Source organism: Saimiri boliviensis, chromosome X, assembly GCF_048565385.1.
Source record: "Saimiri boliviensis isolate mSaiBol1 chromosome X, mSaiBol1.pri, whole genome shotgun sequence".
In the NCBI taxonomy this organism is placed as follows: Eukaryota; Metazoa; Chordata; class Mammalia; order Primates; family Cebidae; genus Saimiri; species Saimiri boliviensis.
This window is the reverse complement of record NC_133470.1, coordinates 78,770,760-78,794,955: the sequence shown is the minus strand read 5'-3', so window position 1 is coordinate 78,794,955 and position 24,196 is coordinate 78,770,760. Positions and strand designations below refer to the sequence as shown.

The 24,196-nt window shown below is 34.6% G+C and overlaps 2 protein-coding genes across 3 annotated transcripts in view; one reads left to right on the top strand and one right to left on the bottom strand.

Moving 5' to 3' along the window:
• FAM133A (family with sequence similarity 133 member A) overlaps positions 1–17,574 on the bottom strand; it is a 39,514-nt gene extending 21,940 nt beyond the window's left edge. For both annotated transcript variants that reach the window (XM_074391803.1, XM_074391804.1), the window contains exons 1-2: positions 17,246–17,574; positions 16,768–16,841 (exon numbers count right to left, since the gene is read on the bottom strand). The gene's annotated coding sequence lies outside the window, so the exon portion shown is untranslated. The remainder of the gene's footprint in view (positions 1–16,767; positions 16,842–17,245) is intronic.
• A 246-nt stretch (positions 17,575–17,820) lies between these two features.
• NAP1L3 (nucleosome assembly protein 1 like 3) lies at positions 17,821–20,780 on the top strand. The gene has a single exon (XM_010349353.2). The coding sequence runs from the start codon at positions 18,218–18,220 to the stop codon at positions 19,889–19,891; it is 1,674 nt and encodes a 557-aa protein (XP_010347655.1). The 5' UTR covers positions 17,821–18,217; the 3' UTR covers positions 19,892–20,780.
• Positions 20,781–24,196: the final 3,416 nt, after the last annotated feature.

Below are 24,196 nucleotides of genomic sequence, written 5' to 3'. Positions count from 1 at the left end.
TTCAACCTGTATATGCCTGGAAAAAATTAACAGAAGCAACCATTTTGGTAGTCTGGAAGTTACCCAAAAACATACCTCCATCTGAGAAGCATTTATGCTTGAAAAATTTCTGACTTTGGGATGAGCATAGTAGGTAACTGTGGACTAAAGCTGCTCCCATATTTCCCATCCCCAGCTCATTTAGCTCAGAGATTCTGCCAGGACTCATACACTGAAAACCACAAAACATTACTGAAAAAAATTAAAGAATATCTAACCAAATGTAGAGACATTTCATACTCTTGGGTTGGAAGGGTCAACACTGTCAACATGGCAATTCTCCTCAATTTGATTGATAGGTTAAATGCAACCCCTATAAAAATACCAGCTGGCTTCTTCAAAGAAATTGACAAGTTGATCCTAAAACTGACACATCAATTGAAAAATTCATATAAAAATCTAAAGGATCCAGAATAGCTGAAACAATCTTGAAAAAGTAGAGTAAAATTGGATGACACATACTTTCTGATTTCAAAACTTACTATAAAGCCACAGTTAAGATAATGTGGCATTGGCATATAAATAAGTGGAGCAGGATTGGTAGTTTAAAAATTAATCCATACATTTATGATCAATTGATTTTCTACAAAAGTACAAAGACAATTCAGTGGTGAAAAGGATAGTCTTTTCAACAAATGGACAATTGTATATCCGTCTTTTTTAAAAAGAAAGAAATTAGATACTTAACACCATATGCAAAAAAAAAAAAAAAAAAAAAAAAAAAAAAAAACTCAAAATAAGTCACAGACCTAAATGTAAGACCTAAAGGTAAGAGTTAAAATTATAAAATTTCAGAAGAGAATATAGGAGAACATTTTCATGAGTTGAGTTTGGGCAAAGAGTTCCTTGGTAAAATGTTGAAAGCATGTTCCATAGAAGAAAAATATATAAATTGGACTTCATCCACTTGTGTTCCTCAAAAGTCATCATTAAAAGAACATAAGCCACACCCTATGGGAAAATATTGCAAATCATACATCTGATCATATCCAGAATATTTGAAAATGTCTTACAAGTCAATAATTATTAAGATCAAAACATTAAAAATAGGCAAATAATCTGAATGAACATTTTTTTCAAAGAAAATACACAAATGGTTAAAAGGGATATTAAAATGTGTTCAAGATCATTTGTCATTAGCAAAACGCAAAGCAGAACTTCCACAAGAAACTACTACACATACACTAGGATGGCCATAATAAAAAAGGCAAACTATACCAAGTGTTGATGGGAATGCACAGAAAGTAGACCATGGTGCATCTGCTGGTGGTATTGTCATATAGTACAGCCACATTGGAAAATATTGTAGTTTCTTAACAAATTAATCACAAATATACTGTACAACACAGCAATTCTACTCCTCGAGATATATCCATGAGAAACAAAAACATATGTCTACACAAATACATGTATGTAAACATGTATAGTAGCATTACACATAATAGCAAAAATAACTGGAAACAATCCAGATGTCCATCGCCTGGTAAAATCATGAATAAAATGTGATATAGTCATACAATGAAATAGTATTCATCAACTAAAAAGAAAAACTATTGATCTATGCTATAAAATGGCTGGACCTCAAAAACATAAGTGAAAGAAATTAGGCACAATGGGGAATATACTGTATGATTTTATTTAGACAAAATGTACAGAAAAGGCAAATTTATATAGACAGAAAACAGACGAGTGTGCTTAAGCCTTGACGTGGAAACATGGATTGACTGCTAACAGGCCCAGGATAACTTTTTGGGGAGACAGGAAAATTCTAACAATTATGGTGATGGTTGCACAACTCTATAAATTTACTAAAATTATTGAATTATACATATATAATGAGCGAAATTTATGGCCTGTAATTATATTTCAATAAAGGTTTTTTAAAGAAAAAAGCCACAGGGATATAGTAAATAAAAACAATTTAATGGATTTCTTTAAGTCCTTATTTAGCTTTTTTAGGCTCACTGTATGTACCCATTTTCCTAATTTCTACTTCTATATTAACACTCTTTACAACCAAGTCTGTATCTTCAGCCCTGACTTCTAATCTTTTTTTTTCTCCACTTTTCATCTCATATATTCAGTTACTTCTTATACTCTCCCAGCAAAAGTTAACTCCTCCACCTCTCGCCACAATAAGCTTTCTTTCTTAATTTTCCCATACCTATTAGTGGCACCTATAATTTCCTGTGTTTCTCACAACTTCAGTGTTGTTTTCAGTCTCCTTATTTTAATCACACATTAAATTAGAAACCTAGTAAAACTGATTTTCTCCAAAGCGTCTCTTAAAATGTCCCCTTTCCATTGTCTGATCAAACAGGTCTTGCTGGTTTTATATCCTTATGCATAGGTGCTAAAGCCATCTATCTCATGTTCTATTTTCATAACACTACAGTCCTTGAAAACTTGTAGTGTCTTTAAATTTATATAAGCCTTTTTTCTTTTTTTTTTCTTTCTTTCTTTCTTTTTCTTTTTTCTTTTTTTTTTTTTTTTTTTTTTTTTTTTTGAAAATGGGGTTTTACCATGATGGTCAGGCTGGTCTTGAACTCCTGACCTCAGGTGATCCACCCACCTCGGCCTCCCAAAGTGCTAGGATTACAGGCGTGAACCACCACGCCCGGCCTGAGCCTTTTTTTCAATCAAAAATATCTGCTGAAAAAAACTAAACCCAGATAAACAAAAAATAACGATGGAGTACACTGCTTATAAAGTAAACATAGTTAATACCTTGTTGACTATACTTCCAGATATTTTAATGTATATTTATACCCTTTATTTAAAAAAACAAGTTTATATACATAATATTTTGCAACATGCTTGCATGACTAAATGCTATATCATGATCATCTTTCTAAGTTAATAAATATTTATCACTACTGATAACAGATTAGTATTCCTTTGGATAGATGGACCTTATTTTGTTTAATCAACTATTGCTTTTACCAAAATTTTGTAGATTAATTTAAAAACTATTGCTGTTACCTATTATATTAAATCTAAATTTATAACCCCTGCATTCTCAAATACCATCTCAGTATTTTCCAATATAATTCCTTTATGCCAGACAAAGCAATCTGCTTGTACTACACACATAAATATATATAGTTAAGTCATGCATTTACATCTTCTTATATCCTTAGCACTGATATTTAAATTTTTTGCATTATTTATTTTACTTATTTATATAATTGGTCTGGAGGTGTCTCATCTTGTATTTTTTTCTCTCCCTAATTAGATTGTGAACTATTCCTAAACCAATTTTCAAGTTTGTTTTTTTCTATACCCACAAAGCAGTATGCATATGTAGTGCTACATATACAGTAGGTCATTAAATTAATCTTGATTTAAATTAAAGACACAAATTCTTGCATTCATTCCTCATAAGTTCATTTGGCAAAAATGATTTTGAGAAAGTGAAATGAAATAAAAATGAAATGAAAAAAACATTTATTATAAGTTAATAAACACCTGCTACACACATAACACTGGGTTATCATGGAAACAAATAAATAAATGCTACATAATCTCTCCTTTCAAGGGGTTTATATTCTATATAGGGAAAGTAAGGCACATAAATAGTCAGACAATGATACAAGACTACCATTCAAAAGATATTAAGGAGCAATACATGATCAAAAGAAAATGAGAAAACAGAAAATCAGTGATCCGGGAACCAGAAAAAGGAGAGCTAAGCCTTAGAAAAGATAAGTTGAATGTTAACAGGTGGGAGATTTGGAGAAAAGGAAACCTTTAGTATGGCCATTTTGAAAAAACAGCTTGGTAGTGTCTCAAAAAACTAAAAATCGAACTACCATATGATCCAGCAATCCCACTGCTGGGTACATATCCCCCCCACCACCCTTCCATAAAGAAAATCAGTATATCAAAGATGTGTCTATATTCCCATGTTTATTGAAGCAATTTTCACAACAGTCATGAAATGGAATCAACCTAAATGTCTATCAACAGATGAATGGATAAAGAAAATGTGGTATACAAACATAATGGAATGCTATTTAGCAATAAAAAGAGTGAAATTCTGTCATTTTCAGCAACACGGATCAATCTGAAGAATATTATGTTAGGTGAAATAATCCAGAGACAGATTCCACATGATCTCACTAATATGTAGAATCTAAAAAGTTGTTCATATGGAAGTAGAGAGTAGATTAGTGGTTACCAGAGTATGAGGAAGGTAGTGAGTCAAGGGATGGGAACAGATTGATCAGTGTTACGAAGTTAACAGTTAGGAAAAGCAAATTCTGGTCTTCTACTGCACAGTAAGAGGACTAGAGTTACCAACAGTGCATTGTATATTTCAAAATAGCTAGAAGAAAGGTTACTGAATTTCATCACAAAGAAATGATGTTTAAGGTGATACATATGCTAATTGCCCTAGTTGATCATTATACAATGTATATATACATGTACCAAAACACCATATTGTAACCTGTAAATATGTATAACTATTATGTGACAATCACACTTCTTTTTAAATTTTAAAAACATTTTAAAGTTTATTTCAATATTTTTGGAGGCACAGGTAGTCTTTGGTTACATGGATAAATTCTTCAGTGGTGACTTATGAGATTTTGGTGCACTAATCACCTGGGCTGTGTACACTGCACCCAATATGTAGTCATTTATCCCTCACCTCTTCCCACCCTTCCATCCGAGTCCCCAGAGTCCACTGTATATTCTTATGCCTTTGCTGCTTCATACTTAGCTCCCACTTATAAATGAGAACATATGATATTTTGTTTTCCATTCTTGAACTACTTTAGGGTTTATGAAGAGGAAAATTAAGTTTGAAAAAGTAGGCTTAGGCCAGAAAGTGAATGGCCATGAATGCCTGATAAATGAGTCTAGACTTGTTAAAATAGCCCTTCATCCAGCACTGTTATGTGACTGGTGGGTCACAAGCCTAGTGGGCATCTTTTGTACGTTAGATATTAGAAATCCATTTCCTCTGTCTCATGGCACTCTTATTTTCTTTTGAGAGCAGTCAAGTGAGACTATGACAAACAGTCTCTTCCTCTTATAGCCAAGTAGCAAGTAATTGAATTGAAAATGACTGACGTTCCAGTTTACTTCAGTCTCAACATCATGATTAGACTATTCTGGCTATGGGGCCATCTTGTATTCCCTGTTTTCTTGGTCTCCATGGCTACTTCAGTTTCTGCCTGTTTACACACCCGACTCACTAGCCTCCCATTGATTCTGTGATACCCTGATATTTTTCTAGTGAACTAAATTTTACATAAATTAGACAGAGTCTGTTTCTGCTGCTTGTAACTAAAAAGTCCTAATTGACATCGCTATGTATTATTTTCCACATTTCACTGAAAAGAAGAGTGTGTATTTGTTAAATTTAATAAATTCCCAAGGCCACACAGGTAGCAAGTGGCAAATGTGGGTATGTTTGACTCTGGATTCTAAGCTGTATAAAATTACCTACTAGAGGCTATGTGGCAGGCCAAGGTTTAAATCCTAATTTAAATCTTCACAACTGATTTTCTTATCCCTGTCATGCTAGCTTTAAAGGAGAAGTGACTGCAGATTTTAGAGAAGGGTATGATATAAAGAAAATTACATTTTAAAAGGGTTAATTTCTTTCTTTCTTTCTTTCTTTTTTCTTTTCTTTTTTTTTTTTTTTTTTTTTTTTTGAGACGGAGTCTCAGTCTGTCACCCTTACTGGAGTGCAGTGGTGCCATCTCGGCTCACTGCAGCCTCCACCTCACGGGTTCAAGCTACTCTCCTGGCTCAGCCTCTTAAGTAGTTGGAATTACAGGCACCTGCCACCATGACCACCTAATTTTTGTATTTTCAGTAGAGACCAGGTTTCACCATGTTGGCCAGGCTGGTCTCGAACTCCTGACCTCAAGTGATCTGCCCGCCTTGGCCTCCCAAAGTGCTGAGATTACAGGCACGAGCCACTGTGTTTGGCAAAAGGGTTAATTGCAGAGCATGTAGGCTGGAAGAGAAGCAAAAGAGCTTGAGGTTGGAAGATAAATGAAGAAGGTGAGGTGAATAATCCATGTGGGAAATGACAAGAGTCTAAACAACAAAATGATGGTTGAAATGTAAGACAGTGTAGAAGGGAACAATTACTAGAATATTCTATCAATTTTCATAGCTATCTCTCTGAAATGTGCCTCCTATTAATTTTTCTTTTTACTATTTTATAATAACTTTGGTCCAACGACTTCAAATTTCAGTCCAGTGAGCATAAGTTTGAGTGAATTAAACAGAATCTCTTGGTAAGCACATTATAAACTTATAAACAAGCATAGATCATTTGCAGCTAAATTAGGTACACATCACTTGCAGAAAAAGTGCAATCTGCCTAGTGATTTTCTGATCCAGCAATATGGTTTGAAATTTCTTCAAATCATTGCAAAACTACAGGAAAAAAGGATATAATAAAATTAAGATAGACATTTGTAGTAATTGGCTCAAGTTTTTCCTACAAGAGTAAAAATAAACTTTTCAGAAGAATGGTTAGCCCACTCACAATCTTCAGTTTTCAGGTAAGAAAAGTCCCTAGAAGCAAGAGTCATTTTTCTCCATTGAAAACAGCTGTACAAGTCAACAAGAAAAAAAGAATAGAAGTTTTGAAATAAGAAGAAAAAATTAAAATAAAAGTAATTTCACAGAACTTAGACTGTGAACGTAATGGAGAGGAGGGCCGTACTGCCTCTGATAACTTTATTGCCATCCCAAGAAAATACTATGCTTTTTGAAAAGAAAGCTTCAACTACCAATCAGAATAAAGCATAAACTCCTTAAAAATGATACAATTTACATGGCACCCATTATGATGATACATCAGACCAGCCTATATGAGCGCTGTTCAAGTGAAAGATAGTTCCTACTTTGCAAAAGTGGTAACTGAAATAGTATTTCAGCTCTCTATATAAACTCTGACCAAAGAATGACCCAATTTAACCAAACAATGTTATTCATTATTGTCTTAAATATTTGTTTTTTAATTATAAAAATAAGACATGCTTATTTTAAAAATTCAAAAAGTGATTCAGAATAAAAAATAAAAAAAGCTTTTCCTTGAATCTAATTACACTAGTTCAGTGTACTATGGTCATAAATTTTTCTATGTAAACGAAAACAAACACACATGCATATAACATATATACAACCATACTTTTTATATAGATGGGATCAAATAAAAAATACTGTCTCACCACTTGCTTTTTTCATTTGGCACTCTATTACGAACATTGTTTTTATATGTTGAGAACCGGCTCTTTGGGTCTAAGTTACCAAGGCAGATGTGTCCTTAAGCTCTGGTTTCTGGCATTTTCCCAACCATCTAAATGTTTTAATAACTGATTTTTGTATTAAAAAGTTTTGACTTCAGGCAGAAAAAGAGGCACATAGTTCAATAGAACAGAACAGAAAATTAAAAAAAAAATTAATCCACGTATCTACAGCCAACTGATTTTTGACAAAGGCACCAACAACACTCATTGGGAAAGGGCAGACTCTTCAATAAATAGCTCTGGGAAAATTGGATAAACATAGGCAGAAGAATGAAACTAGACTCCCACGCCTCTCTCCCTATACAATAATAAACTCAAAATGGATCAGGCTTAAATGTAAGACACAAGGCTATACAACTACTACAAGAAAACATGGAGTAAATGCTTCAGGAAACTGGTTTGGGAAAAGACTTTACGAATAAGACCTCAAAAACACAGGCAACAAACACAAAAATAAACAAATGGGACTATATCAAACTAAACAGCTTATGTACAGCAAAAGTAACAAACAACAATGTGAAAAGTCAACCTAGAGAATGTGAGAAAATAATTGCAAACTATTCATCTAATCAGGGAATTAATATTCAGAATATATGAAGAACTCAAAATAGCCAAAAAAAATCAATTTCAAAAATTGACTAATTATCTGAACAGGCATTTAAAAAGAAGACATACAAATGGCCAAAAAATATATATTTAAAAAATGTTCAACATCACTAATCATCAGTGAAATGCAAATCAAAATCACAATGAAATATCATCTCACCCAAGTTAGGATGGCTATAATAAAAAAGATAAAAATTAACAAATGCAGGTGATGATGCATAGAAAAGGGAATTCTTACACACTTTTGGTAGGAATGTGAACTAGTACAGCCACTATGGAGAACAGTATGGAGGTGACTCAAAAAACTACAAATAGAACTATGATTTGACTTTCCAAAGAAAAGTATCTTTTAAACAATAAAGAAATCGGAGGGAAGTTGTTTTTAGTAATCTATGAAATTGGAAAATGCAATGTGGCAAGTTTGATGATGCTTAATTCAGGCAAGGGATTCTGATAAGAATAAAGGTAACTGGGTCATCAGGGTAGCCATTTTATGAGATATTCAGAGTACTATTTATTAAAATGAGAAGCTCTGGTAATTTGATCTACATTTTCCTTTACATGCTCATTATATGTAAAGCAATTTTGCAATAATTATTATCCAGGAGTATTGCCCTTTAGAAAGAAAATACTAATGAAATAAAAGGGTTAAGTAGACAGACATTTTAATTTAATATTAAATGTGGATCATCATTAGATTCTGAAATTTTTCTTCTGAAGATTCTGTGTGTCCTCCCAACAACTAATAATTTGTGAGGTATTACTATTTAAAAGTTTTAGAAGTTGGTTGTTAAAACACCAATTCTTTAAAGCCTGAAAATTTAGTAAACTAATGTAATTTGTTGCAAGACAGATATGTATCACTAATCTGGGCACAACTAAGAGACAACTGTTAAATAAAATTAGGATGCAATTAAAGGCTAAAAACAAATTTTATTTGGACAGCAAGTAAAAATGGTACTGCTGGTTGAGTGCAGTGACTCATACCTGTAATCCCAGCACTTTGGGAGGCTGAGGCCGATGGATCACTTGAAGTGAGGAGTTCAAGACCAGCCTGACCAACATGGAGAAACCCCATCTCTACTAAAAATACAAAAATTAGCCGGGTGTGGTGGCAAACGCCTATAATCCCAGCTTCTTGGGAGGCTGAGATAGAAGAATCTCTTGAACCCGGGAGGCGGAGGCTGCAGTGAGCCAAGATCATGCCATTGCACTCCAGACTGGACAATAAGAGTGAAACTCTGTCTTAGGAAAAAAAAATGGTACTGCTGTGAGGAAGCCAATTCATTTATTCAAGAAGTTAATTAGTACAGTATTAAATTTATTCTTGTGCAGAGCAATACTCTGATCAAGAACAAGGGATTAGAAATAAGAAAATATCTTCATCCCAGTCCTAGGTAAACTTAAAATATACACAGGAAAAAAACATTGTGTGTACACATAATAAATGACTTATGTGGCTCTGTTATAATGTTTATCATAAAGCATACAAAAATGTAATACACGCTAAGCAAATAAGCCCTGAAGGAAAGGAAGAGTTAAAGAACTATGTTCCATTCGATACGTATTCCTCGAGGAGATAAGTAAAAACTGATTGAACATGCACTATGTTATAAGAGTTTTACATGTATTATGTCATTTCAAGCTCACCATTGCTCTATGAGATGGGTATTATTATTATTCTCATTCTACAGATAAGAAAATTGAGGCACAGAGAGTTAAAAAATTTGCTTAAGGTCACTGGAGGGTAAAACACACAGCTTGTTCTTATACACTTGTCTGATTCAAGACAGTGGGGTATCACTAAAAGTTTGGGATTAGAGCAAGGATATAAGTGTTTTCAGAAAGACTTTTCAAAGAACCATGTATAGCATATCTGAGAGGCTAAGGAGCAGTTTGGACGCTGCTACAAGCAGATTGGTCAACTAACCTAATCATTTATGTAATTCTCTTTTTTGTCATATTTAATCTTTCTTACAAAAAAAGGCTAAACATATTCTTATAATGTAGATAATGAAAATGTTAATTAAGATATATAGTTACCTCTAAACAAAAAAAAAAATTCTTATTCTTTTAAATAGATAAACACCGGTTATAAGAGAAGACAGACAAATCTGGTCAATATTATAATTTTAAAAATTTGTTTACATCTGTTTTAAGAGACTTGCTAAATCAAAGTAATGAATCTAGAGAACATATATCTTTTTTTATTCTTTCTCTAAGAAGCAGATTTTTTAACCAAAGGTAACAATTAATTCATTGACATCTTGTTTGTTTACTCACTTCTTAGAGAATTGGGAAGTGTTAGCTATCGTCACCTTGACAGTATCAATAGTAGATTTGCTGAAACATTAGTCTACACTACATAGTAAACATATACTTTCATAGAAACATCTGCCAGAATGGAGAACTAATTTTTTTTCGCAGAGGAAGTACCTAATGAAATTATTTAAATGTATTTAGATATTCTGGATAAAAATTAGCAGAAAATGTCACTTTCGGCTTCCTCTTTGTCCAAATAAATTGCAAAATGTGGAAAAAGCTATTGAAAAGGTCAATAGACAGATAGATAGATACATATAAGATATATAAGATATCACATAAGATATATGCCTTACATATGAGATATATACATACATATCATATGTATATAAGATATACCTGTCTATCTATATATAATAAACATTGTTCACTTTTCAAAGCATTTAGATTTTTCCTTCCTTTTTAGTAAAACTAAATATAATAGTTTCAAACTTGCAATAAAAAGGTTTGCTTTACTTGAATTTTATGATGAAAATTATTCAGATGAGTACTACAGGCAAAAGATTCTTGATTACCCTTGTAAAAGCATTTCTCTGTGATGTGGTTTTATATTTTTGAAGAATGTATGCTGTTTGTACGTGGAAAACTAGCATTAGCAACAAAAGTAAAAATAGACAAAATGTATCACATCAAACTAGAAAGTTTTTGCACAATAAAGGAAATAAACAAGTGAAGAGGCAACATATGGAATGGCAGAATACATTTGCAAACCATACATATGATAAGGGATTAAATATTCAAAATATATAAGGAACTCAAACAACTCAGTAATTAAAAAAAATAATTTTAAAAAATGGGCAAAGAATTCAGAGATGTTGTTCAAAAGGCATACAAATGGACAACAGGTATATGAAAAAATACTTGACATCACCAATCATCAGGTAAATGCAAATTAAAACCATAATGGGATATCATTTCACTCTTGTTAGAATAGTTATTACCAAAAAGACAAAAGATAAGTTGGAGAGGATCTGGAGAAAAGTTAACCCTTGTAAACTGTTGCTGGTAATGTGAATTAGTATAGCCATTATGGAAAACAGCATGGACATTCCTCAAAACTACCATAAAAATGGAACTACGGCATGATCTAATAACCCCACTACTGAGTATATATCCATAGGATATGAAATCAATATATTGCAGACATATCTGAACACCCATGCCCATTGCAGCATTATGTACAATAGCCAAGATATGAAATTAAACCTAAGTATTCATCAATTAATGAATGGATGAAGAAAACGTGATATATATACACAATAAAATATTGTTCGGCCTTTAAAAAGGGAAATCATGTCATTTGTGGCAACACAGATAAATCTAGAGAACAATATGCTAAGTGAAATAAGCCAGGTACAGAAAGACAAATCTCATGTGATCTCAGTTACATGTAGAGCATAAAAATGTCAAATTCATAGAAACAAAGAGTAAAATGATGGTTACTAGACGACTGGGAGTTAGGGGTTTGAGGAGGTACTGTTTAAAAGATACATTTCAGCTAGACAGGAGGGAGGTAAGAGAGTAGATTTAGAGTGTTCTCACCAGAAAAAAATAAGTATTTGAGGTAATACATATGTTAAAATGCTTGATTTAGTCATTCAATAATGTATACATATGCCAAAACATCATGTTATATGGCAGAAATATATGTAATTTTTATATATCAATTACATTTAAAAAAGTGCTGTATTAAATATCCAAATTAGGAGCTAATATTCCTTATCTTCCATTGCATTAATTGTAATTTCCCTTTTAAACTCCATGCAGTTAAGGCTATCGTGCAAGAAATGCAATTCAGAAGTATTTCTTTAAAAAATAAAAATCTATAACTACACACCATATTCTGTTCATTTGAGTATATCCTTATTATTGGAATAAGCATAAAATGAAATATTTTTGCTTTGAAAACCATTGCTATGGTTTAAAATGTTATAAAACAACCAATTTATTTATTACTATTAATAATAATATCATCATAACAACCAATGTTTTAATACTATTCTTTTTTTAACCAGAATTTATTAACAGCTTGAAGATACTTTCTATTTAATATTTCCATTTTAGCAAGTAGGTCTCTCTTTATCAGATGTGAGAAAAACAAAGACATTATTTGTGCTCCTGAATAATGCTAACTACTATTTCCTGTGGCTGGGCTGTGGACACTTACACAATGGCAACTCCACAAAATAGAAGAACATTTATGTTTCTTTTTGTTATTTGTTTTCTAGGTTTTTACTGCTCTTATCTGACCCTTTATCTCACATACTTGGGAGGAGACGTGAAATGTCAAGGATGAAGATCCAGATCCAGCTCTGGTGACTGTCTCCACTGTAATGAAATTCTGTTATCAGACAATTTTGTTCTCATTCTTTCCCAAATGTATCTTAAAAATGGATAAGTTCTGATTCTGTCATTAAAATCAGTACACAAAGGAACAGATTAGAGAGTCCAACATAGACCCACACATACAAGGACAACTAATTTTTCACAAATGTGGAGAGGCAAGTCAGTGGTGAAAAGACAGTCTGTTCAACAAACAGTGCTGGAACAACTGCATATCCATATCAAAAGAAATAAACCTTCAAGCATATCTTGTACTTTTTGCAAAAATGTATCAGACCTAAATGTGAAACTTAAAAGTATAAAACTTAAAAAAAAAAAGGAAGAAAATAATTGTGACCTTGGGTTAAGCAAAGATTTCTAAGAGATGACATTCAAAGTATGCTCCATAGAAGAAAAACAAGATAAATTGGACTTCGAAAATTGCAAACGTCTTATCCCAATTACCCTGAGTTGACCATTACACATTGCATGCATGTATCAAAATCACATGTGCCCTCAAAATATGATGTATGATGTATCAATACAAAAACTACAAATGTTTTCTCTTTAAACAGTGAAAGGCAACCTTAAGAGAATGCAAAGAAAATAGACAGTCTGGGAGAAAATATTTGCAGATGCCATAACTGATAAAGAACTTGCATCCAGAGTATATAAAGAACTCTCAAAACTTAATAGTAAAACCACAATCCCAATTTTTTAATGGACAAAATACAAATGGTCACTTCACAAAAGAAGCTGTGTGGATGGCAAATCAGCACATGAAAAAGTGTTCAACATCATTAGTCATCAAAGAAATATAAATTAAAATCACAATGAAATACTACTGAATATATATTACAATGGCTAACTTTTATAACACTGTCCATATCAAGTGTTGGCACTGTTGATGGAAATGCAAAACAACCACTTTGGATAATAGGTAATTCCTTAAAAAGTGAAACATACACATACCATATGATCCAGTCATTCCATTCCTATGTATTTTTCTAAAAGAAATTAAAGCATATGTCCATAGAAAACTTGTATACAAATGATCATAGCAGCCTTATTTGTAGTAGCCCAGAACTCAAAACAACAAAAATGCCCATTAAAAAGTGTAATATTGCCAAGTAATGAATAATTACTCAGCAGTAAGAAGGAAAAATAAACTCCTGATACACACAACAACATGGGTGAATTTCAAAAATAATTCTGGTAGTGAAAAACAGGCAAAAAAAGAGGGACATACTACATTATTCCACCTATAAAATTTTAGAAAATGCAAATTAATCTATAGGAACAGAAAACAGACCAGCGATTGTCTAGGGACAAGAGGACAGATTCAAAGATATATAAGGAAACTGTTGGGGATGGTACTATTCTCATTATTTTTTCTGTAGTGATACTTTCACTGATTCACACATTTATCAAAACCTACAAAACTGTATACTTTACATGCCATTATTGTGTGTCTATTATACATCAATAACATGGTTTTTAAAAAGGAATTAACTTGCGTATTCAGCTAAAACTTGTCCAAGAATAATAGGAGAAAGAGGCATTCAAAAATAAAATAACTTGCAACGCTTTGCTTTTTGATATGTACAACAAAAGATATGCTGCTATACTTGTCATTACATACTCTGTGTGTTTGTGTGGCAGGAGTGGGTGGTGGAAGGGATTGTGTGCATGTTCATATTAAGGGAGGTAACAACAGATATTAATGTACTATGTTCAGTCTGAGCATACTATCAGGTTCTGTGTTATGTATCATCTCAGGTAGAAACAGGAACATTTAGCCCTCCTCCCAAAAAATATCATCTATGAATTGAACAAAGAATATATCACTATGCAAATAATTTGTATTTAACCTTACTAAGAAAAACAAGTATATGATATAACTAATACTTATATCTCACAGTAGAACAAATAGGATATTATTTTCATTTAGGTACCTACTACATGACATTAAATAAACAAATTGATCCAAAAAACCCACAAAAATAAAAGAACGTTAAAAGATACTTATGTATACATAATGAAAGTAGAGTATTGTGATTAGAAAAAGTCATCTACTTTCAACCATTTTCATTGTCTACATCTATGGAAAAAATAGTTCCAAATTGAAAATCACAATTGTTGATTAATAGGTTATTTTTGTGTGATGTTTTTGTAAGTTTTTTTCTATTTTTCTTCCCCATGTTCTATTCCAAACTTTTCCAGAATCAGTTTGAGTGGTTAAGTAGTAATCTGTAATCCTTGAAAAGCATCCAAAAAACCTCCCAAGCATCCATTAAAAACAAAACAAAACAAAACAAAATGAACACCAGTTTGAATATGAAAATAATTGAAAGTAATTTAGTCACATTTGCCCAGTATCATGAGTAATTTCCTGAAGAAATCATAGTTGCCTTAAGTAAGTCAAGGCCAAAATCATTTTACTAAAGGTAAAATTATTTCACCACTGATTAATTTTTTGCTTAATTCAGTGGAAAACAAATAAAAATATGAATAGACATTTCTCAAATAAACAATAAACATATGAAAAGACAATCTTACCACTAATCTAAGAAATACAAATATATAACATTGTAAATTAATTTGGAGATGTTGATTACAAATGTAAGTAGTGATTACTTCTCTGTGGTATTTTGAGTAACTTTTAATTTATTCTTTGTATTTCAATGTACTGTCTGACTTTATCAATGAACACATACCATTTTCACAGAAGGTAAAATTATCTTAAAACCGACTCATTAGTTGTTTGCCGAAAAAGTCTGACCAATGAATCAGAAAAGAATTTAGAAACAGACACAAGCAATTTCTTTAATGTGATCAAAGTAGCATTTCAAGCAAGCATGAGATAGAAAGATTACCAAATAAATGGTACTAGAAAAATCAGCTAGCTAATAAAAATAAATATTTTAACAATCTGGATTCCTAACTCATGACTGACCCTAAAATACTAATTCCTGATGCTACAAAATTTAAAACATAAGACCATACTTTTTTAAAAATCTCCATAATTTAAAATAAAAAAAGTAAGTTGCAAAACAAAATTTATAGTATAACCCCATCGATGTAAATCATTGTTTCTATAACATTTGTTTTGATTAAAATTATTCAACGAAAAAATATGCACTTAGTAAGTTTCATTCACCATTATACTACGGTCCTTTACCACATTTGTAGGGCATATGACAGACATAAAACTGTATTTGTTGAATGACAAAAAAAGAAACTTTATGCACTATTGGAATTGTAAATTGTGATAATCATTCTGCAGAGAGTTTGGCAACATGAATACAATAATTATTTCATAATATGAAATGATTATCCCCAGAGCATCCATTTCCAGGAATTTATCTTATGACCAATTTTCACAAGTACATAGATATGTATGTTTTAGGTATCCAGGGATACTTTTATCATAACAGGAAAATAGTATGCATTTAAGGGGAGAGATAGTATAGAAATAGCCACCCTATAATAGGAATTTGGTCAAATAAATTAAGGCAATCATTTCCATAGAATATGAATGTCTTTAAAAATGTCAATCATTTGCCGTGAAAATAAAGTCATTAGTAATTGATAAATGAACAGATTACAAAACATAATACAGTATCACATAGATAAAGCAGTATACCTAAATAGGCAGGTATGTATATGCACAAGGAAAATTATGGAAGAAAGTGTATGAAAATGCTAGTAGTCCTTATCATTTGGCGGTTAAGATTGTGTGTTTTCACTACCACTGGAATTTTCTATACTGAGGTTTTATGTTTGCAATGTTCAAAGACTTTGACAATTAGAGAGAAACAATAAAAGTAAATGCATTTGTGAAACAGAAAAGCGTTTCCTAACTTTTAAAAAACGTGACTACATGACAAAGCACAAATTCTATAAAGATTAATCTAACTTTAATACATTTCTTCATTTGAAATGAATAATTTATCGTATTTCATATTTTAATTTACCACTTGTATTCTATGATCAGGTTTAGATAGTTAATGCGTTTAAGTGGGTTATTTTCTGCATTAGGATGCCAAATCACCTCTGTGGATTTTCCTGTTTCCATAGAATTATCAAGATAATTATCTAAAATACATCTCTAAATGACTGTATCCTGTAAACTTTTATTCAGATGGAGATGAGTAATTTTTGTCATTCTTTAAAATGTGCTAAATATGTTCCTTACCTTTCAATGAAAAGTAAATACTCGTCTTTTTTTATTGTACCAAGGGAGTTGTTCTGTAGCAGAAAAAAAAAATCCTGTAAATAAAAATAACAAATAGCCGTTTTTAACTTCATTTTGCAAAAGTTTATTCACACATTACTGGACTTGTAAATCATACTTTAATATGGTTAGAATTTTACAACATTAGAAGGAAATTGGTGGCAGATGACATCGCATACACTGACAGAGGATGCACATTCGTTAGTACAAATTCCCCCTCCCACCCCGCTGTTCTTCGAATTGAAACCTGCTGCACAAAGTATAACGCACATCATTTGCTTTTTAACAATACTACCTAACATTTAATACCTCTTTGTTTTATCTACAAGGTTGTTGCAAGCATTGAGAAGGGCTACGTGGCAAGTTAGCAGCAAGGTTGGGGTATAATATATGCCAGCCTAAAAAGAGAAATATAATAAAAATGGTGTAACTGACTCACGGCAACATGGGTTCGCAAACCTTGTAGATGGATATAAACCAGGCTTGCCAAACATCACAGACAGCACTTATTAAATCAGCTTCGTGGAATGCAATACGCCTGCTGTCTAGTCCCTCCCCCCTCTGCCAATAACCGACTCTCCCGTTTTTTAACCAGTGTAAAAATACATGCTCATAGAATATTTAGAGAAAATCGTTTTGTTTTTAAATCGTCCATAGTCACACTACCCAATGACGCCATTTAGACCATTTTCATTCAATTTTTTTTTTAAACAGGTTTTTTGTCAGGAGACCCGTGACAAACTAAACGGGAAATAGGGATGGGCGGATAGCAGAGGGAAGACACGCCTCTTCTGCCCTTGTTAGGAACTATGGCTGGCATTTTTACCTCATGTCTACGGTTTTTTTTTTTTTTTTGGTGTTTTTTGAATTATAAAACTATAAATATAGACTTTTTTGGGGGTACGGGGACACCATCCAGGGGGTCGCACCTCAGCCAGCGAGCAGCGTCTGGGGAAGGTGGGCGGAGCCAGGAGCAGTGGCGTTTGGCCGTTCGTTGGGCGTACGGTTTGTCAATTAAGGTGGACCAGCAAATGAGGAGCGAACTAAAGGTACACTGGGAATGAAATGAACCGGAGGTCTGACTGCAAGGGGAGGGGGCCCGCGATCTAAAACGAGAAGAGATCTCGGGGTCTCATACTGCGCCATTCGGCTGCGGCACACCTCGGCACTCCGTAGCTGCAGCCGGGAGAGGCCTTGCAGCTACCGCTGTCGCCCAGGCGTCCACTGCCGCTGCCACCTCAGCGCCGGCCTCTGCATCCTCAGCTCCAGCTCCGCTCTGCGCCGCTACTGCCATCGCCGCTGCCACCTCCGCAGCCCGGGCCTCCGCCGCCGCCACCCAAGCATCCGTGAGTCATTTTCTGCCCATCTCTGGGCGCGCGGTCTTCGCGGTAGAGTTTTGCAGGCTTGCAAAATGGCAGAAGCAGATTTTAAAGAGGTCTCGGAACCTGTCGCCCAGAGTGTTGCCGAAGAGGAGATGGCTAGCTCGGCTAGTGATTCTGGGGAAGAATCTGACAGCAGTAGCTCTAGCAGCAGCACTAGCAGCAGTAGCAGCAGCAGCAGCAGCAGTAGCAGCAGCAGCAGCAGCGGCAGTAGCAGCACTAGCAGCGGCGGCGGCTTATATAGAAAGAAGAGGGTACCTGAGCCTTCCAGAAGGGCGCGGCGGGCTCCGTGGAGAACAGATTTCGTGATTAAGCTGCCTCAGGCTGTTAGAAATCGTGTGCAGGCGCTTAGAAACATTCAAGATGAATGTGACAAGGTAGACACGATGTTCCTAAAAGCGATTCATGATCTTGAAAGAAAATATGCTGAACTCAACAAGCCTCTGTATGATAGGCGGTTTCAAATCATCAATGCAGAATACGAGCCTACAGAAGAAGAATGTGAATGGAATTCAGAGGATGAGGAGTTCAGCAGTGATGAGGAGGTGCAGGATGACACCCCTAGTGAAATGCCTCCCTTAGAGGGTGAGGAAGAAGAAAACCCTAAAGAAAACCCGGAGGTGAAGGCTGAAGAGAAGGAAGTTCCTAAAGAAATTCCTGAGGTAAAGGATGAAGAAAAGGAAGTTCCTAAAGAAATTTCTGAGGTAAAGGATGAGGAAAAGGAAGTTCCTAAAGAAATTCCCGACGTAAAGGATGAGGAAAAGGAAGTTCCTAAAGAAATTCCCGAGGTAAAGGATGAAGAAAAGGAAGTTTCTGAAGAAATTCCCGAGGTAAAGGATGAAGAAAAGGAAGTTCCTAAAGAAATTGCTGAGGTAAAGGCTGAAGAAAAAGCAGATCCTGAAGAGGGTATGGAGGCAATCCCTGAAGTAAAAGAAGATCCCAAAGAAGCCCCCCAGGCAAAGGCAGAAGGTAAAGAACAGCCTAAAGCAACAGAGGCTAAGCCCAGGGCTGGAGTAAGAGAGGCTCATAAAAGAGTTCCTGAGGAAAGGCTTCCGGAAAGACTAAGTCTTAAAAGAGCTAGGAGGGGAAAGCCTAAAATAGAAGACCCTAAAGGCATTCCTGACTATTGGCTGGTTGTTTTAAAGAATGTTGACAAGCTGGGGCCTATGATTCAGAAGTATGATGAGCCCATTCTGAAGTTCTTGTCGGATGTTAACCTGAAGTTCTCAAAACCTGGCCAGCCTGTAAGTTACACCTTTGAATTTCATTTTCTACCCAATCCATATTTCAGAAATGAGGTGCTGGTGAAGACATACATAATAAAGTCAAAACCAGATCACCATGATCCCTTCTTTTCTTGGGGATGGGAAATTGAAGATTGCAAAGGCTGCAAGATAGACTGGAGAAGAGGAAAAGATGTTACTGTGAAAACTATCCAGAGCCGCATAGCTGCTACTGGAGAAATCCAGCCAAGAGTGGTTCCTAATTCATCATTCTTCAATTTCTTTAGTCCTCCTGAGATTCCTATGATTGGAAAGCTGGAACCACAAGAAGATGCTATCCTTGATGAGGACTTTGAAATTGGGCAGATTTTACATGATAATGTCATCCTGAAATCAATCTATTACTATACTGGAGAAGTCAATGAATACGGTTCCTACTATCGAGTTGGCAAAGATTACGGAAACAGGAAGTATAGAAAATAAAAAGGTCAATCTGAAAGATTTTTCAAGAATCTTAAAAATTCAAGAAGTGTAGCAGATTCATACAGTCTTGAAAAAAGTAAAACCGTAATCTGTAACCTGAATACTATTATTTCTTATAGTAATGTTTTTGTAGTTTCTTGGTAGTCTGTATTTGAAAAATTGTCCTATAAAGTGTCTAAGTGCCAGTTTATGCTATCTAGACTGTGGTAGTATAATATTCTTCAAAATATGTCAGCTGTTGTCAGTTATCTAAAGCATGTTAGTTTGGTGCTACAGAGTATTGACTTTTGTGATGTCTTTTGGTCATGTTCCTGTTAGACTGTAGCTATGAAACTGTCAGAATTGTTAACTGAAACAAATATTTGCTTGAAAAAAAAGTTTATGAAGTACCAATGCAAGTGTTTTATTTTTTTCTTTTTTCCAGCCCAGAAGACTAAAGTTTAAATCTGCTTGCACTAGCTGTGCCTTCATTAGTTTGCTATAGAAATACAGTACTTACGCTAACTAAAACAGTGTATTTTGAAGTTTGACTGCTTGAAAAAGATTAGCATACATTTAAGAATGTCAAGACCACATTTGATTCAATTGAGCGCTTGTGTATGTGACATATAGTGGCCTATAAATTTAATCATAATGATGTTATTGTTTACTACTGAAGTGTTAATATGATGTAGTATTTATAAAAAGTTCATTCACCTTATATTGTGTAATTGTAAACTAAAGATACCATGTTTTCTTTGTATTGTGTTCTACTTTCACTGAAAATAGTAACTTCATTTGATACTGTTTTTCATGTTCTTTTATTGCAACCTAAAATAAATAAATATTAAAGTGTGTTATACTATAAAAACCTAGCCTTTTCTTCTGACTATAAAAGAGGGAAGCTTATCATAGAAAAAAGTAGAGGGTCACAAGGAAAAGGACAATTTAATAAAAGATAACTATTATTAACATTTTGATGTATTTTCCACATCTTGGTTTTTCTGTTAGAGGACATTCATTCAAGGTTTTGGAGAGCAACGGGACAAAGAGAAGGAACAGGACGTGGAGGGAAAGGAAGGGTAAGGGAGGAGAGGGCGGGATGGTTAAGGGAGGAGGGATAATGGAGGGATGGAGAAGAAAGAGGTGAGATAGGGAAAGGGAAGGAAGGTGTGTAGCAGAAGGAATAGGGGGGTGGGGGGAAAGGGGAGAGGGAACTGGAGAGAAGAGGGGAAGGAAAGCTGAAATGCTTCACTCACGAAGGCCATTTATATATAAGATAAATTAGGGATGCATCCTTCACCTTGACATGGGAGGAGGTCACACTACATTGGCTAATTTTTTCTTACAGGTGACATCAGGCTCTCATCTCTTCTCCACCATGCAGCTTGTCACAGAGTAATTAGATCCCAAGGTATTGGTTTGTGATAAGTAGGAGCAGGTTCCCTCACACTTAAACTCGGTTTACCAGGCAGCTTTGCCCTGATATAAAGGGAGAAGCACAGCAAATAATAAAATGGTATCTTATCTCACATTTATCATTTCCCAGTCCACATACGTTTTCCTTGAAGCATCACACACTGGGGTCCATTGCGGGGGCGGGGGGGAGAAATAGGGGAGGGACAGCAGGGGGTGGGGAGTTGGGGAGAGATAGCATGGGGAGAAAGACAGCAAATCACACTGCCATGTGTGAACCTATGCATCAATCTTGCATGTTCTTCACATGTACCCCAAAACCTAAAATGCAATAAAAAAAAAGAAGAAAGAAAAAAGAAAACCTCACAGGAAACTGCAGCCAAAGAAGACAGGATTTTAGAATTTCTGGCTCTCTAGGCATAAAATGATCTACAATAGTCTTCCATACCCCACCACATATAGTTTAGCATCTTGCTTTTGTGTCTGCTTAACAATAGTCCCTCCCCCAATTTCTGTAATGTAAAAATATTACAACCTATGTATTTAACCAACCACATGTGTTTGGATAGTTAGGTATTTTTTATGATTTCCACAACATCAGGAAGCAAATTGTTTTTAGCAATACCACAGTATTTTTTTTTCCCAGTGCCTGTTTTATTTCTGAGATTTTTGCATCCATGAAGAATGGATATGGCAGATTTACTTATATGCCAGAACCAAATGAAGACTATAATAAATATACTGTACCTGGCTCCTGCTGCATAGGTGTTTAAATTGGATATATACTGTACTTGCCAGACATCACAGAGAGCAGGACCCTGAAAACTTCTACATGGGATGCAATATGGTTTTTGCATCTTAGAACTCTTACCGAAGTATTTAGCACCTTCCCTTTCTGTGTTTTCCATATTAAAGGAACACATGATATAATATAATATTTGCAAAATGGAAGCAGAAATGCAGAAGATAAACATCACTCAGAAGCACACTATAGTCAGATATACCCTTTTTGTGGATTGGTGTATTTTTTCCCAGTTTGTCTCTTGATAAGCTTTTATTACTGCTCTTTTTAACTTTAAATCTAGGGATGGGGTAGGGTTGCAGAGAGCCAAAGGTTTATCCATCAGTAAGGATGGGATACTGGAAATGCAATTAGTCTGTAGTGTATGCTTCAACCACCTCTACATGTTAAGGAAGGTGGGCAGAGCCAGGAAATCCGTTGGGCTGGCACGTGTATTGGGCTGCATGTTTACTGATCACACTTGCTCATGCAATGAATGATGTTAGACGGATAAGCCCGCTGGGAGCTAAGGGGGAAGGGGAGGTAGTGAGAAGTGCTCAATGGGTCTTGTACACCTTGCCTATGGTGTGCTGTTTCTTGCTGCTGTGATTCAAAGCTGAGGCCAGCTGCTCGCAGCCCAGAGGAATAGGCCACCTCCTCCTCCACACCGCGCCCCCACCCTCTCTTTGTCTTCCTTTGCAGTCCAGACCACCTCCTTGTTAATGAGCTCATTCCTCTCCTGAGTTGGGCTCTGAGTATCCACCTAGTCATTCTAAATCTTGGATCTTTTTAGTTTAAGGTGGCAGACTCATATAACAAGAGACATTCCTAAGCAGCAGTGACAGAGACTACTAAAAAGGTAATGGAAGGAACCTGAGCTGAGCAAAGAAAGTGACAACACAGTCAAAGGATCCAAATGCCCCATTCTGCAACCTGGAGTGTTCCAAGCCTGGAGGTGCTACGCTATCTGGCAATGCCAGTTCATTTGCCCTTAAAAAGCTTCAGGGCGATGTGATAACATGGAAGCTGATGTTTACCAGGAATTGCAAGCTCTGGGAAAAGGTATATATCTTCACTTTATTAGATGTTTGAGTTCACGAGCACATGTATGAAAACGTGGGATTGTGCCTGCAGATTACAGAATGAAAGTCCTGAAAGTGATGAGGTTTTCAATAAGGAGGATCTGGATTTTGAGGTGACTGGTACAGCTGAGAGACAAAAGGAGGGCCAAAGATAGGAAAGGAGAAAAATGGTTTAGAAAAAAAAAAATTTCATAAAGTACTGAACATGTGCTGACTTTTTAAAGTTATATTTTATTTGAACAAAATATTTCAAAATCAAGGTGTTGAAGAAGATAGGAGCTAATGTTAAAATGAGATTTCCTGATCCCTTTCTCTTTGAATGTTCAGAAAATAAGGTCTGCAAAGAATGTCACCAAGGCCAAAGGAAAATAAAGAATATCTTTCTAAAAGTAAGATAATCACATTTTAAAAGGGACACTCCAACCTAAACTGAACAAACTCCCAAAGACTATTTATTTCCTTCAGTGCTTTATTTCCTTTGGTTTTCTTGAAATGTTACAGTACTGGAAAGTGGAACCCATGAAGAAAAAAGTCAGGTTCATTTATAACTTTGTGATTGATAGAATTTAAGTTACATGCTTTTCTAATTCAGAAATGAGATTTACATTAAACAGAAGAGTCTGTTGAAACCTAGGGTGACAGCAAAACTGAAAGACTGACAGATCTTGACTCAACTATAAGATGGAAAAGCTGAGTTCTCAAGATCTGGAAAACTCTGAACATCTGAACTCAGAAAACAACATGAGTTGAAGAAGCAGAATGTATAACCTGCAGTATAATATTTCAACACAATTACGCATTACCTAAAATTTTACATTTTGTGTTTTTTGTAGAGTATATTTTTAAAATGTCAAAAGGGGAATGCTTTAGTATTAAAAGACAGCATTTAGGAATATACCTTTCTTTGAGATGAAGAACACACCAAATTCTCTAAACGATGTTTATTTATTGCTATATAATTTAGTCCTTATGATGTATTTTTATCATATAGCTATTAGAGAGCTATAGTAAATATTCTCAGACATTTTCAATGAAGCTAATATTCAC